Source organism: Hipposideros armiger, unplaced genomic scaffold, assembly GCF_001890085.2.
Source record: "Hipposideros armiger isolate ML-2016 unplaced genomic scaffold, ASM189008v1 scaffold_244, whole genome shotgun sequence".
Lineage (NCBI taxonomy): Eukaryota > Metazoa > Chordata > Mammalia > Chiroptera > Hipposideridae > Hipposideros > Hipposideros armiger.
This window is the reverse complement of record NW_017731594.1, coordinates 1,204,387-1,220,820: the sequence shown is the minus strand read 5'-3', so window position 1 is coordinate 1,220,820 and position 16,434 is coordinate 1,204,387. Positions and strand designations below refer to the sequence as shown.

Below are 16,434 nucleotides of genomic sequence, written 5' to 3'. Positions count from 1 at the left end.
ACAGGCTCCCAGAGACATAAGCCTTCAGCCTTGGGTCTTATAGTTCAAAGAACCATGAATATGTATATTGCATTTCTCTACTTAAGAACTTGGAAAATTCCAAGGACAACATAGCATGGTGACTTAGCTGTCTACGAGGGCCCAGCCCTTTGCTCGATTATCAGAGCACATAACAGTATAGGAGGTCTGACAATTAAGTTCTTGCTGCAATGGTGTTGCTAACCTTTTTTGATATCAGAGGGATTGTTCATTATGAATAAGTACCAACTGGACAAACAGCTAACTAAGTTTATTTGGAAGTGCTAAAAAAGCTGCATGAAAAGTTAAGGCGACCTGAACTTTTCGCCAACAATTCATGGCTCTTGCATCACAACAATGAACCAGCTCACACGGCACTGTCTGTGAGAGAGTTTTTAGCCACTAAACAAATAACTGTATTGGAACACCCTCCCTACTCATCTGATCTGGCCCCCAATGACTTCTTTCTTTATCCAAAGATAAAGGAAATATTGGAAGGAAGAAAATTTGATGACATTTAGGACATCAAAGGTATACAACGACAGCTCTGATGGCCATTCCAGAAAAAGAGTTCCAAAGTTGCTGTGAAGGGTGGACTAGGTGCTGGCATCAGTGCATAGCTTCCCAAGGGGAGTACTTCGAAGGTGACCCTAGTGATATTCAGCAATGAGGTATGGAGCACTTTTTCTAGGATGAGTTCGCGAAGTTAATTGTCATACCTTGTATGTCAATGGCAGCTGGTTGAAACGCTTCTGTCAAGAATGGTTTAAGTGTCTCTCCAAACCAGAGCCAGGCCAAAGTCTCCAGACAAGGGGAGGGACTTGGTGACTACTACTGCTCTTGCTCTCTGGAGTGATGGTTCTCGACCTTCAGCTCTGAGTGGCATGGATGATGGAAGAACATGGGCCAAGCATGCACTGCCTTCAGCTTCATGGGCAGCGGGGGTGCCCTGGTGGGCTTGCCCTCGGCCACGCATTAGCCACATGGGAGTCCAAGCAAAAGGAAGAAATTGTGAAGTTTAGCAGTTTGAATGTGGGAAAAACTTCCATCTTTGGTGGAAGCTCTTTAAATGTATTGATCACCAGATCGTGGTCTCCATTGTTATTTTCTTATTTTTTTTTATTGTTAGTTTCAGGTGTGAAGAACAATGCAATAGTTATCCTTTTCACCCCTCGCACAGAAACAACCCCCCTCTCCCGTCTACTGCCCTCCCACCCCCGATATCATACTTATGTATTACAATTCCATTGACTCCATTCCCACACTCTATCCACATCCCGTGACTATATGTATATGTAATTAAGTTGACATACAATATTATTCAACACCAGATTCAGATATACAGTGCGGTGGTCAGGCCTCTACACCAACTATGAAGTGGTCTCCCTAACAAGACATGAGTCCATCTGGTCCCCTAAAAAATCTTTACAACATTATTGATTATATTCCCCAGACTGTCTTTTCTATCCCTGATGCCATATTGTAGTTACCAATTTGTATTGTCTCGTCCCTTCCCCTTCTCCTTCATCCCCACCCCCTCTCGACTAGCAACTCTGTTTTTCCTCTGTGTCTCTGAGACTACTTCTGTTTACATTTCTCATTTATTCAGTTATTTTCTATTTAAAGTAAATTTGGACTCTAGAGTGTTTGTGGGTGGAAATCCTAGTGTTTACTAGTTCTAGGACTTTGGACATGTTACTGAAGCACTGTGAGCCCCAGCTTTCTCATCTGCAAAATGGGGATAACATTTTTTTGTGTGTGTGAGGATTGGATAAGATAGAGCCTTACATATAATAAGGATGACATTTGTGTTAATGACAATTGCTGTTTTAATTTTGGGTTGTTATGCCACCAATAGACAGCTGGGAAAATTAGAATAATTAAAGCAGCCTACACACATGCATGGTCTTTTTCATCGATCCTGAAAACCACCCTGAGAGGAAACTATAATTTTTCCCATTTTACAGATGAGAAAACTGAGGCTCAGAGGTTACGTAATTTAACCAGGGCCACTGTGCAGACAAGGCTGATGGTACACAAGTCTCTAGACTCTAGCATCTTTCCCACCATTGTCAGGCTATTTTCCAAGAATGAAGTAAGCCCGAAATTTTAACACAAGCAAGAAAATATGACTTATGAGGCTTCACCAAGGCTTAGGGGAATGGCAAGTGTAACTTCCATGGAGTGTGGATGGATTAATGCAAAGAATCACAAGGCCAAGGAAAAGAACTGGCTCCTATATGCCGAGGACCTATGACCCTACATGAAAATTCATTCAGTTACAAGCATATGATTGATGATGAAAGAGAAAGAAATATTTAGCCCTCTCTTTGTGCAATCATTCATTCATTCACAAATACTTACTGAGCGTCTATGTTGTACCATGATTTATATACCAGCTATATAATAGTGAACGAGACATTATCTGTCTCATCAAGGGTTTATAACCTGGGATAGAGGATTGACAGTAGTCTGTAATTAGAATACAATGGGGAAAGGGTGAAGCAATAATTGCTATTATCCTTATTTTATAAATGAGGTGAATTGAGGCTTAGAGAGGATAAATAATTTGCCCAAAGTCACAGAGACAATAAGTGGCACAAAACCCCATGCTTTGAATCCTGCTCTGGGTGATGTAAATAAGTGTGCTAGAAAAGAAAATAGGTGCTGTTTTAAAGTTTTAAAGGTTTGGGATATCTGTGAAAGAGCCAGAGGGGAGAACTACAGCACACATCAGCATGTTCAAGGCTTTGAGCCACTCTGGGGTAAGAAACACTGTTCAGAAAGGCATTTCCCAAACATCAGCCAAAGCACATTACTGACTACGATGGGGAAACCTGTGAAGAATATAGTATTCCGGGGCGCTCCGGAGTTCCATGCAATCCTGACATTTTAGGAGTGCTGGGAACTGGACAAGACACGTTCACTAGTCGGGCCTTCTCGGCATTCATTGTGTGGCGCTCGGAAATGGAATTCTAGTACACTTAAGAGTGAAGGAAGTAAGAAATATAGTACTTTGGGGCATGAGTTTCTATATTGAAACACTTTTAGTAATCAAGTTCTCTGCAATTATAGCAGCAGTAGATTTGAAAATTACAGAAAATGTCTTTTGTTCACTTCACACTTTTGACAGCAGTGACAGGTTCCTACAAAAGAGAAAGCCCTTGGGAAGTGAAATGATGATTTTAGATGTGTGTTTTTTATTGTCTGACGGAAGGCATGTGTGAGAGGTGTGGGGGAGAAGATCACTGAACTAGCCTGGGTCTTTTCTGGAAGTTTTTTAAGGATAGGCTGTTCCTCACTCCCAGATTTAATGAGATAAGTCGACTTACAAATGATGCAAGACTTGAAAGAAACTATCCCCAAGGCATTTATGGCCCACTCGAGGTGGAAATTGGGTAAACACTTCCAGTGTGAGGCAGACTAGGCGAGCCAGGAGAAAGGGACAAAAAGGGCGTTGAGGTGATTTCCAATAAGAGGAAAGACAAAGGCAGCAAGCTCCTCTGCTTATACATTTTTATCAAATAGTGGCATGTCTGGCCTTTGCTGGAATTTGCTGGCCTATGATTATATCTGCATTCCACTGTATCCTACAGTGGCTATTTTCCAGTATTTATAATAAGCTCTACCAAAGCCCAATTTGATTTTCATGTTTCAATATTTCCCCTTTCTGACAGGCATTTATGACTTTGAGAGGTGTGAAAAAAATGAAGTCAGTTGACGCCATTTTGTTCTTCCAGGGGCCAAAAAAAAAAAAAAAGGCAAGAAAAGAAAGAAAAAGCTACTGCCTGTAAATGTATTTCCTTATCACCAAATGTATCTCCATACATATTTTACCATTAAGTAGATTTTTCTTTCTTCCTTCTCTTAGGCTAATTCTGTATTATGGAGCTGTTAGTGTCATCAATACAATTAGTTGCAGCATTGCTTTCCGTTTTTTTCTAGGCTTCTTTTTTTAAAGCTTTATTTCAAACAGCACTGCTCCTTTTTCTGAATATTACTCGTTGGTTTTGCTACCATCACCACCACCGTCACTCTGCATACCATTCCACCGTCTTTTAGAGAGATTTTCCTAGGCTTCCTGTTCTGTACCAGCCATTGCATATACTTTCTATACTTTCTACCAACTCAGCCAGCTAGAATGAACAGTTCTTAATCCCACTTTATAGGTGAGACATCCAAGACCCAGAGCTGTTCAAGGAATTGGCCAGCCTCACAACTAATAGCTTCGTTTCATTTTGACTGTTCGTCCCTTTGGGTCTGGACATGCACACAAGTTCTCCAGTGCTGGACTCTATGGGTTATTCTCTGTAAGACATTGTCCTACTCTTTAAAACACATGATTTCTGGAAGATAATGGGGTTAGTCAGATGGTAGGCATGGTTCTGTCACTGGGTTGTCTTAGGTCAACTGGTTTGTAACATGGTATTCTAATTTTTCACTATTATTCTATTTACATTCAAGTTGCTAAATCAGCCCTGCCCAAGGCTGCACAATTAATCAGTTTGTATTAGTTTCCTATTGTCACTGTAACAAATTACCACCCATTTAGTGGCTTAAAACAACACAAATTTATTCTTTTAGAGTTCTGGAGGTCAGAAGCCTGAGTTGAGTTTTAGGAGGTTAAAATCGGGTGTCAGCAGGGCTTTCCTTCTGTAGAGCTCTTCCAGGGAGAACCCTTTCTTGCCGCTTTGGTTTCTAGTGGCTGTGTGCATTCCTTGGCTGGTGGCCACATTACTCTACGGCCGTGGTCACAGGTTCTTTTCGCACACTGATCCCCCGGCCTCTCTCTCATAAGGACCCTTTTGATTATATCAGGCTCATCTGTGGAAGCCAGGATAACCTCCCCACCTGCAGATCCTTAATTTAATCTCAACTGCTGAGTCCCTTTGCCATGTAAGGCAACGTTCACAGATTCTGGGAATTAGGGTGTGGACCTCTTTGAGGGGGGCATTGTTCTGCATACCATATTGTTCATTCCACAAGTGTTTATCGAATGGTTAATAAATGCAGTGAACTATACTGGGCTCTGGGGAAATCTCAGGGAACACCATTTATTTAAGGAACAAAATAGATTGTCTGCTCTCATGGTGTTTACTCTAACAGAAGAGGCAGATATTAAATAATAATTTTACAATTCGAATTTAATTTGCACTGTAAATTACAACATAATTTACAATGCCAATTTTGTCCAGTTGTCTAATTACAATTGTAATAAGTTCTGGAAAAATGGAGTGGGATACAAACAGAAAACTCCTGGAGGACCTTGTTTAATGTGGGACATCAGGGAAAACTTGGAAGAAATGACGTCTGGGCTGAGCTCTGATGTGGGTGATTAATGAGATAAAGAGAAGGGCCAAGAGTGAATGCTGAAAGACCAGTGATTAAAACTTTAAAATTCAAAGTATCTTTTAGAACTGCTCGAATTCACTAGGGTCATTAGCTTTCCTTGAAGTAAGGGAAGAAAAAAGAATACTGTCAAGAAAGAAATAGTTATGATTTTGTAACTTCTCAAAAGCAGGGGAGAAACATTTTCAAAGCTTGGATGTATAAATACCTTCCTTGGAATCATTTTATTTCTTCTACTTATCAGAAGTCCAGGGTAACTTAACATTTGCATTATTAGTGCTATCCTTTGGAGATTCTTGAGATCTCTATGAGTTTAAGATGAAGAAAGTTTTGACACAAGTTTAAGTAGATAAATTCTCTAAGATTCCAAATATGGGCTTAAACCAAAACACAGCTTGGCATCTCTGTGAAGCAAGCTCCTTTGAAATGCTCAGAGAAATGGTTGAAGAATAGACCATACATCCAAGCACAGTGTTGAATGCTTTCCTCAGTTCTATCAGAGTTTTAAATCTTCAAGTCTTCAGGGAGCAATTTAATTTAGTGGTGTCTGATATTTAAAACCTTTTTGTTTCTGTGATAATTTCTCATCTGATGACCTTCAAAGAGTTTTGTGGAGGCAAACTACATAAGACGTAGAAGGACTCTCATTTAATTTTCACTTTTCTAATTAATGAGAAAGAGGTCAGCATTTCCTCTTTGAGTCCTTTGAGTTTCTTTTTTTCGGTAAACCAATTGTCTATGGCCTTTGCTCATTTTTTTTTCCTTTTTAATTTTATAAGGGCTCTTGGAATCATGGAGAAAAATAATACTTGTGTGGCATAGTACAAAAACATTTTCCCCATTTGCCATTTGTCTTTTGACCTTGTGTATGCCAGGCTTTTACCAATCAGATGCATTCATAGTTCTCTTTGTGACTTTCGTATCACAGAGTACAAATTAAATTGCTCAGGTTTTCTTCTTTTATGGTTTCATTCTTTATGATTCAACCTTTAATTCATTTGCAATTTATTTTGCTATAAGGAGTAGATTAGCATCTAGCTTAAATTCTATTTTCAAATGGCTAGTATTTTGTTCCATCCATTTATTGAATAAGCCATTGTTTAAGCACTGATTTAAAGCTCTACTTTTATCAAAAACAGGAATCTCAAATGCATTTGAGTTTATTTTTAGTTAATAATTTATAGTTAAATTATTATTTACTATATTCTTTTTGATTTCAAGTTGACTTTTCTGCATCTATAAGGCTATATTCTCCTATCATTTATCTCATTCTTTAAAATTTCCTAAGCTGTTTAGAGAGGAACTTTTAAAATATGGTGAAGTAAACAACTCTACCACCAACAATTTGCTTGAACTTTGATTTCTCATATGTGAAACTGAGATAATGGAATAACCTGGCAATCGTGTGGGAGGATTTTAGATGATGGATACCCAATACGTAGTCTAGCTTTGGGTATGTGGTAGCCACTCGGATTGTGGTTATCATTGCCTTTTATTTTCTAGTCCCTAGTGTCTGCCTATAACACAATAGGAGCTCGATGAACATGACTGTTATGAGAATAAAAGACTGGCTATGCCTTCAAAGCCTATTAATTTCACCCAAGGCCTTTTGACCTATTTCTGTTTCCAGTTACCAAGATATGGTTGTCTTTTAGGCACAGCTATGGGTTTATTAAGTGAGTTCGCTTGGAAAAATTTATTAACTCTCCCAGAATACTAAGGTCCACAAAAATGTTCTAGAGTTGTAAGTTATTCTTTCTTGAATGTATGCTTTTCAAAAATAACCTTGGACTTCCTTTTTTTTATAAGATTTTTATTGGGAATTGGGGGATGGAAACAGTGCTGGGGAATTGGGGGAAGGGAAACAGACAAGTTTCTGTCGTTTTGCTCTTCAGTCTAGTTGTGGAGGACGTTGCTTCACTGGCCCAAGCTGGCACCATCATTGCGCTCTTCCCGGGCGAGGCAGATCAGTCGCCGGCTTTTGCTCACAGCGGCTGCTGGCCGCTCACACTGGCTGCTGACTACACACGGTAGCCCATGGCAACTCACTGCAGCAGGGGCTGCAGCCTACGCCGTCGCTGGTGACTCACAGCAGCCCAGCTCCAGGTTGAGCTGTTGTTCAGCATCTTAGCTGTAGAGGGCAGTGTCACTCGCCCGCATATGTGGGATCCGAACCGGGGCCCTCTGGCGTCCCAAGCCAGCTCTTAACCAACGCGCCACTCGGCCGGCCCATAACCTTGGACTTTCTAATGGTTTGTTAAGTCACATTGAAAATCAGCCTTTACTCAAGAAGGATATTTCCTTAACCTGAAACTCTGATGGTCGCATAAATGGCTTCTTTCTTATTTAATAATTTGTTTTCCCCTGGGCTCGGATATGTGAGAAAATACACACTATGCAGAACTAGGGTGGAGGAGAGGGAAAGAGCAAATATAAGCTGCAGAGGTCAACTAGACAACCAAGTGGGAAGAGAAGCTTCATTATTTCTATGTAGTTTAGATGCCAAGGGGTGGGGCTTCACATACAGTTTTGAAAACCGTTTCACATTCTAAAATAAGCTACACATTTTGGCGCTCTGATATATTGCACTGCAACCAGATCAATCCTCACAAGGGAGGAAGGAAAGCAAACACATGTTCAGAACTGCCCTTCCAATCTTATCTTTCATCCAACAAATCTTACGAAGCACCTGCTATGTGCCAGGTACTGTACCAGTCCCGGGAACATGATGGTAAGCAAGAAAGATGTGCTCCCTGTCCTCTAGGGTCTGAAAGAAAGAAATGAAGTGCTGGGAGAAGGCAGAAAAGGGGACTGTCTTCAGATAGGTTGTTCAAGGAAGGCCTGTGAGAAGATACCAGCCATGCAGAGAGCTGGAAGCGTTCTAGGCAAAGGGCCCAAGCACAAGGCGCTGAGGCAGGCAGGGCCTGGTGTGTGGAGCAACTCTTACACCATCTTGAAGACAATCTCCTCCCCTCCTGCCCCCCAGGGAGGGCCCAGCAGCCCTCCACTGAGATGCCTGTCCCTCGGTTGGAATACTTGTCTCTTCATTGTCATAGTGTGTTTGCATGTGCATCTTTTCTACCTGCCACATTTGCTGGCATACTGTCCTACATAATTCATTCTATTTATATAAATGTCTGTTGGCTGAATGAAGAAAACCAATTATTCTGTAGAAGCTGTGGACTTTAGGCAGGTCCTTCCGTCCTCTAGGTGTCGACAGACTTATTTATAAAGTGGGGGAATCCTACTTGTGATGGTTAAAAGAGATAACTTTCTTAGGGTGCCTGGCAGTGGGGTTGATGAAAAGTTTGTGGAGGCATGACTAAATAAGGGAGTGGATATATGATTAAACTGGTGTTGAGAAAGGTGGGATATTTACACAACATTCTTGGAAATTAAGCCCTTTGGAATATTTCTTTAAAACCAAACACCAAAGCTGCCTTTACTCCCTCTGTCACTGAGAACTGGCCACGCCAAATGTGCTCCTTAATCTACGCCAAGCACGAGTGTCCCTTTCTCAGAAAGCATGCCAACTTACTCTTGCTCAAGCTCACTTAAGGCAGTTTCTTGGTTATCTGGGTTCCAGAGAAACACGAATTCCCTGTGCACATATCCACTCCCACACACTCAGTGCAGGAGAGCTCCTGGCTCCTGCAAAAATCGGACTCACTGTAGGAAAAACCGGTTCAAACTCCACATTGCTTTCCTGAGGCAGTGGGCCTCCCTCGCAGCAGTTTAAATGGGTTATCAGGCCCCAGGGAAATAAGGAGAATCTATCTCCACTGGAACACACACTCTGAATATAATTCTCTTTTAATGCGGATCAGAGTGGCGTGAAGTAAGTCTTGCCCACGCCTTGGAGATGTTTGCAAATGCTGCCGGTTCCTCCAGCTCAGGAGTGGTTAGAAAGGGGGTCTGCTCAAAGCTAAGCATCTGCCCTGACCTTCCACCTCCACCTCGGAGTTTGGAGACCCAGCAGGGAGCAGCTTAAAGCTGAGGAGGCTGCAGGCTGTGCTGGCCCAGTCCGGGCTCTGCACTGTAACACTCTCATCTATAGAGAGGTTTATACAGGGACAGGGTGCACGCACGTTCTGCTTTCAGTTGGAGAGCTGTGGTGTCAGAACCAGGCTTACACACATGCACACACATGCACACACACCCACATGCACCAGCGACAGGCAATCCCTTGCCTTGTGTGCAAAAGAGCGGGGGAAGGTAGACACGATCCCCTAAAACAGGTAACACAAAACCACCTGGGTGGTCGTTACCGCGCAGCCTGCACTTGTTTTTCTTGTCTTGTATTTTCCTCCCCTCCTCTCCTCTCTGACTCTTTCTCTTCCTCCCACCTCCTCCTGGTGCCAATTGAACATTGTAGATTGTTTCTTGCCTCACTTAATGAGGGATGGAAGTTGTCGTGTTTGAGCATATGGTCAATATAGATATGGAACACGGTTAAAGAATTGGCAAGAAGTGGGCCTGCAATTCCAACGGAGCTGAAGGTAATGAATAGGCCATTCATTGGGACCCCTAAATGCGGTTCCACCATTTACATTCAGCCCCAGGACAGCAAGGGCTCCGTGGTGCTCACCGCTGGGTCTGCCCTGCGGACTTTTTGGTGCTGAGGGGCCCCATTCACCCCCCACCCGCAGCGTGCGTTTCACAAGGGTGATGGCTTGCTTCACACCATTGCTATTTTATCAGAATCTGAAACGCGTGAAAGGCAGGACATAAAAGGTGCAGAGTCCTGCCAGGGAGGAATTAGCTGGCCCAGGAGCAACGGTTTGATTCAGAGTAACCATACCCCAGGAGTACCCTGAGGTGCAGAGCAGAGCGGTCAGCGCTTGGGTTTAAACACAAGCACATCCAGGGGGGAGCCCTCTCGTTGCCACTTGTTAACTGTGCTACCTGGGCAAACCCCTTAACTTGCCCTAGCCTCAGTTTCCTCATCTGTACAATAAATATGCCACCACGAGCACCATCAAACGAGAACACACACGGGAAGCACCGTGCCCAGTGTGCTGTCCATATACCAACTGTGTGCCTGGGAAGACGGAGGCAACAAAGACGGGCGAAATGCAGACCCACCGCCCCACACGCTCACATCCTAACAAGGAAATCTACGTAACTTCATATCTTGATATTCCTGTGCCTCGCTTTCCTCGCCTGTAATGTGTGGACAACAACAATACCTACTCCATGAGAGTAATGTAGATAAAGCATGGAGAACAGTGCTGGCACATTGTAATACTCAAAAAGGCATTTTATGATGATGGGTGAGAGGGGTGTGACATTTTGAGGAGAGACTTAGGAGTTATCTTACAGCGAGGGGGACAGTGAGATGAGCTTGAAGGGTGAGCCCCGCGTTGACAGGACATTCTAGGTGGAAGGCATGATTCAGAACGAAGCAGGTGCAGAGGTGGGAGGGTTGAGGTGGGCTTGGGGGAGAGCCAGTCACCCCTTTGTGGCTACAGCACAGGATCCACAAGGGTCGCAGTGGCAGTCCAGGAAGGCTTTCTGAGAACCCTAAAACCCTAGTGAAAAGGAGTACTTCGTTGGGTAGGCAATGTGGCGATCATAGCTGGGGGCAAGCAGGTGATCAGAGGTATGCATTGGGAACATTAGCGTGGCCACGAAGCAAGGGAAATCAGAATCGCCATTGGCGATGAAAGCTAGGGGCACTCCATTTATTTGCCAAACAAGTGTTTCTGTGTTATATATAAGGCGCCGTCCTAGGCATTGGGTGCACAGTGGTGAACGAGACAGAGGCTGTCCTCGTGGAGGTTACAGCCCACTGGGAGAGATGGACAGACAGGCAATCACACAGGCGTATCAGTTAACACAAGGCAAGTTCAGCGTAGGCACCTACAGGAGCTGTGACAAGAGGGCAACAGGAGTCAGGCATGGCATCCCCACAGAAGCGACAGAGAAGCTGAGATCCGAAGGACGAGGAGGAGTCCGCCACGCTGAAGGATGAGGGAGAAACTGCTTTCCAGGAAAAGGCAACGGGATGGAGTGACAAGGCCATACTTCTCTTATCAAAAGGTACTTCTGGCACCTGAGTGGACAGTTTGTTGGAAAGAGGGCACAAGGAGATGGGGAAGTTAAAGCAGGAGTTACATCAGAAGACGACGTGTGACTGCTTCCTGCAGTGGCACTGTTACGCGCAAAACATGGATGAATCTCACAGACAAGAGAAGCCAGACCCAAAGAAGAACGGGCTAAATGATTCCATGTATGTGAAGTTCAAGAATAGAACTTTACATAAATGCACCGATACGTGGTGATAGGTTTCAGATTAGTGGCTATATTGAGGGTGTGTATGGACTGGGAGGGTCACGAGGCAGGCTGATGGCAGGCTGGAAATTATTTCCATCTCTATCTTTACCTACGTGTAATGGGTACATAATCCTACCTTCTAATTCACACCTGCTTCGTAGGTATAACTTGCATGCCATGAAAATGATATTTCGAGTACAAACTCCATAGAGTATAAAAATATTTTTTTAAAGTTGAACATGTTGTGACTCTGTATAGCTGTGTGTGTGATGTTATTTAAGGAAGTCACAGAAACCCATCCCACTTGCCTTTGTACACACACGTTTCCTTTGTATTTTATCAAACAGCAAATACTATGATACGATCCTGAGCACATGAAAAACAAATTTTTTTCATTAAAATTAACTAACTATGCTAGATACCAGTGGAGCCCACAGTTTCTCAGGTGGAATTAGGAGAAATTTAATTGTCCCTTAGTCAATGACTGAGGAAACATGGGGTGCACAGCGCTCCTGGTATCTGCATCTCTTGCTTCCGGCTCAAGGAGACAGGCTTATGCTACGTAACATTGCCATTCAGCAAAACCGTGTTCATTGGTTAGGCCACAAAGTGTTAAACAGACTTCAATTCAGTGAGAATAAAAAGGAAATTACAAACAGAGCAGAAACCTGTTGTGTTATATACAGAAAAACTACAATTCTGGGAAAGGAGGCATAGAATTTTATCTTATTTTTATAGGAAGCATCTGAAAATCAATATTGGGAGGCCTAACTGGACTTAATATTATACTCTCATTCAGAATGTGAGGAGGGAATTGTGTCTGTCAGCATTTGCCGCCTTGCCGCTCCCTGCATCCCAGTTAAAAATCATCCGTGATGTAATGCACACAGGGTATTCTGAACAGCTACCTCTGAATAATAATGCTATTGATAATAATTGTTTTAGCCATCATTTTAATTAACACCTTTTTTATGGAGCAGGTATCGTGCTAAGCATTTTAAACGTCTCAGCTCACCTACTTCCCATAGTTAATGTGCGAAGGAGGTATTTTAGGTAATTTATTATACCCATTTTATGGGTGAGAACATGAAGGTCAGACTAGGGTGACCAACTGGCCAGGTTTTCCCAGGATGTGGGACGTTCAGTGCTTATACCAGGGAAGGCCTCGGCAACCTGGGAAGAGTTGGCCACCTTTTACAAGTCACTTGTTTGATTTTTAATTGGTAGAGAGGAATTTAAACCTCTTCTCCTCTTGACTAGTCAGGTTTCCTACCAACTGTCAGTCCAGCATCATAGTTACACAGGAAAGACATTCTTTGGCAGCATGGAGAAAAGGGATCTCGGTGGAAACTTGGGAATAGTACTTCACAGGATGTAATTGAAAATGTCATCTTGCCTCTTCCTGTCCCCAAATCGCTGAGTGTCACTGAGCCTCCCTTTGCAACATTTCCAAAGGGCTTGAAGGTAACTGGAATCTGACATTCAGAGTGAAAAACAACTCACCTTGGGAAGGGGGTAGAGATGGCACAAAGGTTGGCCAGGGACCTGTTCACAAAACTTCAGGTGGTGACACACCACATCAGCAGTCATATCAGCACTCAGCCTGGAGGGAAATGCGGCAAAACACAGGCTATTAAGATCTCTCAGGCATCGGGAAATAGAAGCGATTTCAAAGACAAGTGAGTCCCCAGAATGGACTCTAATACCCTCCGCTCACTGCAGCTTGGCCTTTTGAGTAGCTGCTGGGTCATAACGATTTCCTGCCATATTGCTCTCAACTACATTTCAAATAAGGTCCTGGGGGTGGAGAGGACCCCTCCCACCCCCCAAGCACTGAGCTGTGTTTCAGCTTCTCACAGGAACATGGGATTCTCTTCAGGAGAGGCCGCAAATAAAATTGGTAAAGGAAAAATGGACAGGGGTGCAATTTGATGAAAACAATAATTTAAAGTTTTCTGGGCCTTATAGCAACACAATCACTTATGATATAGGCTTAAACTCCTAAAATTATTTTCTCAGGCATAATCCAAATCATCTCTTTCCCTGTAAAGTAAATATTTCTCTACCTTATGTAAGAAAATACAATAGAATTGACGTCTCCCCTGGGAATGGTGTAAGAATTATGTTCTTTAAATATTTTGGTTTATGTCCAGGTTTGAAGGGGCTAAAATAAACTTTCCATATCCATTTTCTACCTGACAACTCTAAAACCCTTCTTATAATGTGCTGCTTCAAATAAAGGAACAGTAAATTGTGGACTTTTAGTAATTTCATCAAATAAATTATTCATTCGAACCCAAACCAAACCACACCAAAATAACAAAAACAAAAAATCAGTAAATTAGGTTGGGAATATCCAAAGACTAACGTTGGAAGCAGTTATGGATTCTAGAAGATATTTTTGGGGGGCTTCTTCCCAGCTGACATGATCACTCAACTGTCCCCCTTCCTCCAAAGGGACAGGTCCCTGGCAACTGTGTTTATGCTCCCTACCTCCTGGCCAGCTGATTGGACCTCATTGAACTATTCTTGTAGTAGGACCAATCAGATTCTCTCTTACGGTAATTTGGAATTGGTATTAAAAAGTTCGACTTTATTCTGGGCTGTTCACAGAATGATAGGAGCTACAGTGCTTTGAGGCTGCACTGCCATTTCCTGCCATGTGGACAGAACACTTGGAAAGCTCGCCTGTAGGACGGGGTTCAGGAGGCAGAAGCCAGCGTGGGCAGTGAGGAAGCCCGGGGAGAATGTCCCCCTGCACTCCTGGTGGCTTCCCAGTTTTGTTTCCAGTCTCTGTTTAAGGTTGGACATTTTTGTTTTGCCCTTGAGTTACATGATATGCTCTAGGTTCCCCTATAATAGATTCCCCCCCCACCCACACACGCACTATGACAATGACCATCTCTACAGCGACTGCGATGACTGCCACCTTTCTTCTCTTTCTTACCCTCCTTTTGTTCTTCCTTCTTCCGCAAGGCCATGTTGTTTCTATTTTTTTTTAATTGAAGGCAGTTACAGCCTATATGTGGATGGCCCTTGAGCACTACTGATTAGCTGGGGAGTGCTTGGCCCCTGTGACCAGGGCCTGGATGTATGTCGCTAGATAGCCATTCCAGCTGCACCCCCATGTCTGCCTTATTTCCCTGGTCGCCATTCCACACACTCTCCTCCGAGGGGGTTTGACACTTGGATATGCAGAATAACAAGTGAGAGTTAGAAAGCTCAAGCAGCCGACCGAGTGGCTCAGTTGGTTAAGAGCTTGCTCAAGAGTTAGAGCTCTGAGCAACAGTGGTTCGAGTCCTGGCCCGAGATGAGCACCTGCTGAGCTGCCAACTGGTGGCAGGATGGCTCAGCTAAAAAAAAGAAAAGAAAAAAAGAAAAAGAGGGGCCATTTCAGAGAGCTTCAAATATTTTGATGGTCACTAGTGTGTGGAAACATAAGCTGGGACCACAAGGCTCCCAAATTTCATTCCAGCTGAATGAGACTAGCCATGTGACTGGCAGGATGGCTTCTCAACCTTGTGTGAGCATCTGAGTTAAGAGGAGAGTTCATCACTAGTCATCTACTTGGCCCCAGGGTTCTTTCATGGCTAGTGGAGAGGGGGTAACTGAAAGCGTAAAAAGAGGCCATGTCATATAAGCTGTGGGGCAAACTGTTTGTGACAGATAGAAAGTCCATCACCAAACTGTCTACCAAGGGTCACTAAATCAGGAGAAGGTGGCCGTTTTGACACATCTGTTCTCAACTTCATGGCCCATTTATTTAACTGATGACTGCTATCTTTATGGGGTTCTGGTATTTAGTGGACTCAGGAGGGTGATGAATAGGGCCCTACTTTATCTTTTCTTTTCCCACCCCTCCCCCCACCGCTATGGTTAACACCCCATCTGTGGCAACCCAGGACCCCCAGAGCCAATTCATTATGTGGTATCCGAGACTTCTTCCCTTTCCCCTACAAAGACAGCACACTTTCAAGTATGTGAATTTGAATATCAGAGTGGAAATCGGGACTCCTGAGTCAGAGAGTGAGGCTGGCTTTCTCTGAACTGAAAAATAGGAGGAGGGACTTGGGCATGTGGTGTCCCTCCCAGGGTCCTCTGAGACTGGAGCTTTGTCATCAAAAGAGTGAAAGTGAGAGGTGCTCCTTTGGACAAGAATAGAAAATGCAAAGCCTCGTAAGTCCAGACAAGTGTGAGACCATTGAAATGTATAAGATGCAAAGAAGTGGCAAATATTAATCGCACATGTGCTGTCCACCAACCTCGGGACAGAAGGCCTAGCCCACATGTACTTTGTGAAATCCTTAGGAAATCTCCAAACTCATAATAACCATTTCCTCCCAGCTTTGTTTCCTTTTTCCCAGAGCAGCAAATAAGACCAAAATTGTCATATTGTAGCTTATTATATATCCTTTTACTACCTTTACAGGGACAGAGGTCTGCAGGAGTAAGGCACGTGGGGAGGGGCAGACTTCAACACATTTGGCAGAGCTAATTAACATATTTAATTAGGATCATGGTAGAATGGATTCAATGATGATGATGATCATAATAAACCAAAAGAAGGGATCAAGGTCAGGGTTAAGTTAGCAGATGGGCAGCATAACAGCCTATGGCAGAGAGCTGAGGACACGTCCTTTCACACATGAAAGCTATCACATTTAGACCTTTGACATCACTTTCAAAGGAGGTTTTACATATTAATATATAGTCACAGAGGTACACTCAGAGCAGTAAAAAGAGTCCTTCCTCTTACAACTTACTATTTTCATTCCATTTCTGGACCCTACT

General features: G+C 43.3%; 1 protein-coding gene across 1 annotated transcript in view; it reads right to left on the bottom strand.

Annotated features, from left to right (window-relative positions):
* Nucleotides 1-16,434, bottom strand: part of AOAH (acyloxyacyl hydrolase) — a 135,633-nt gene that overhangs the window by 94,057 nt on the left and 25,142 nt on the right. Inside the window, exon 4 of the mRNA XM_019655689.1 lies at nucleotides 13,147-13,246. Within this exon, the coding sequence (XP_019511234.1) occupies nucleotides 13,147-13,246 (100 nt within the window). The remainder of the gene's footprint in view (nucleotides 1-13,146; nucleotides 13,247-16,434) is intronic.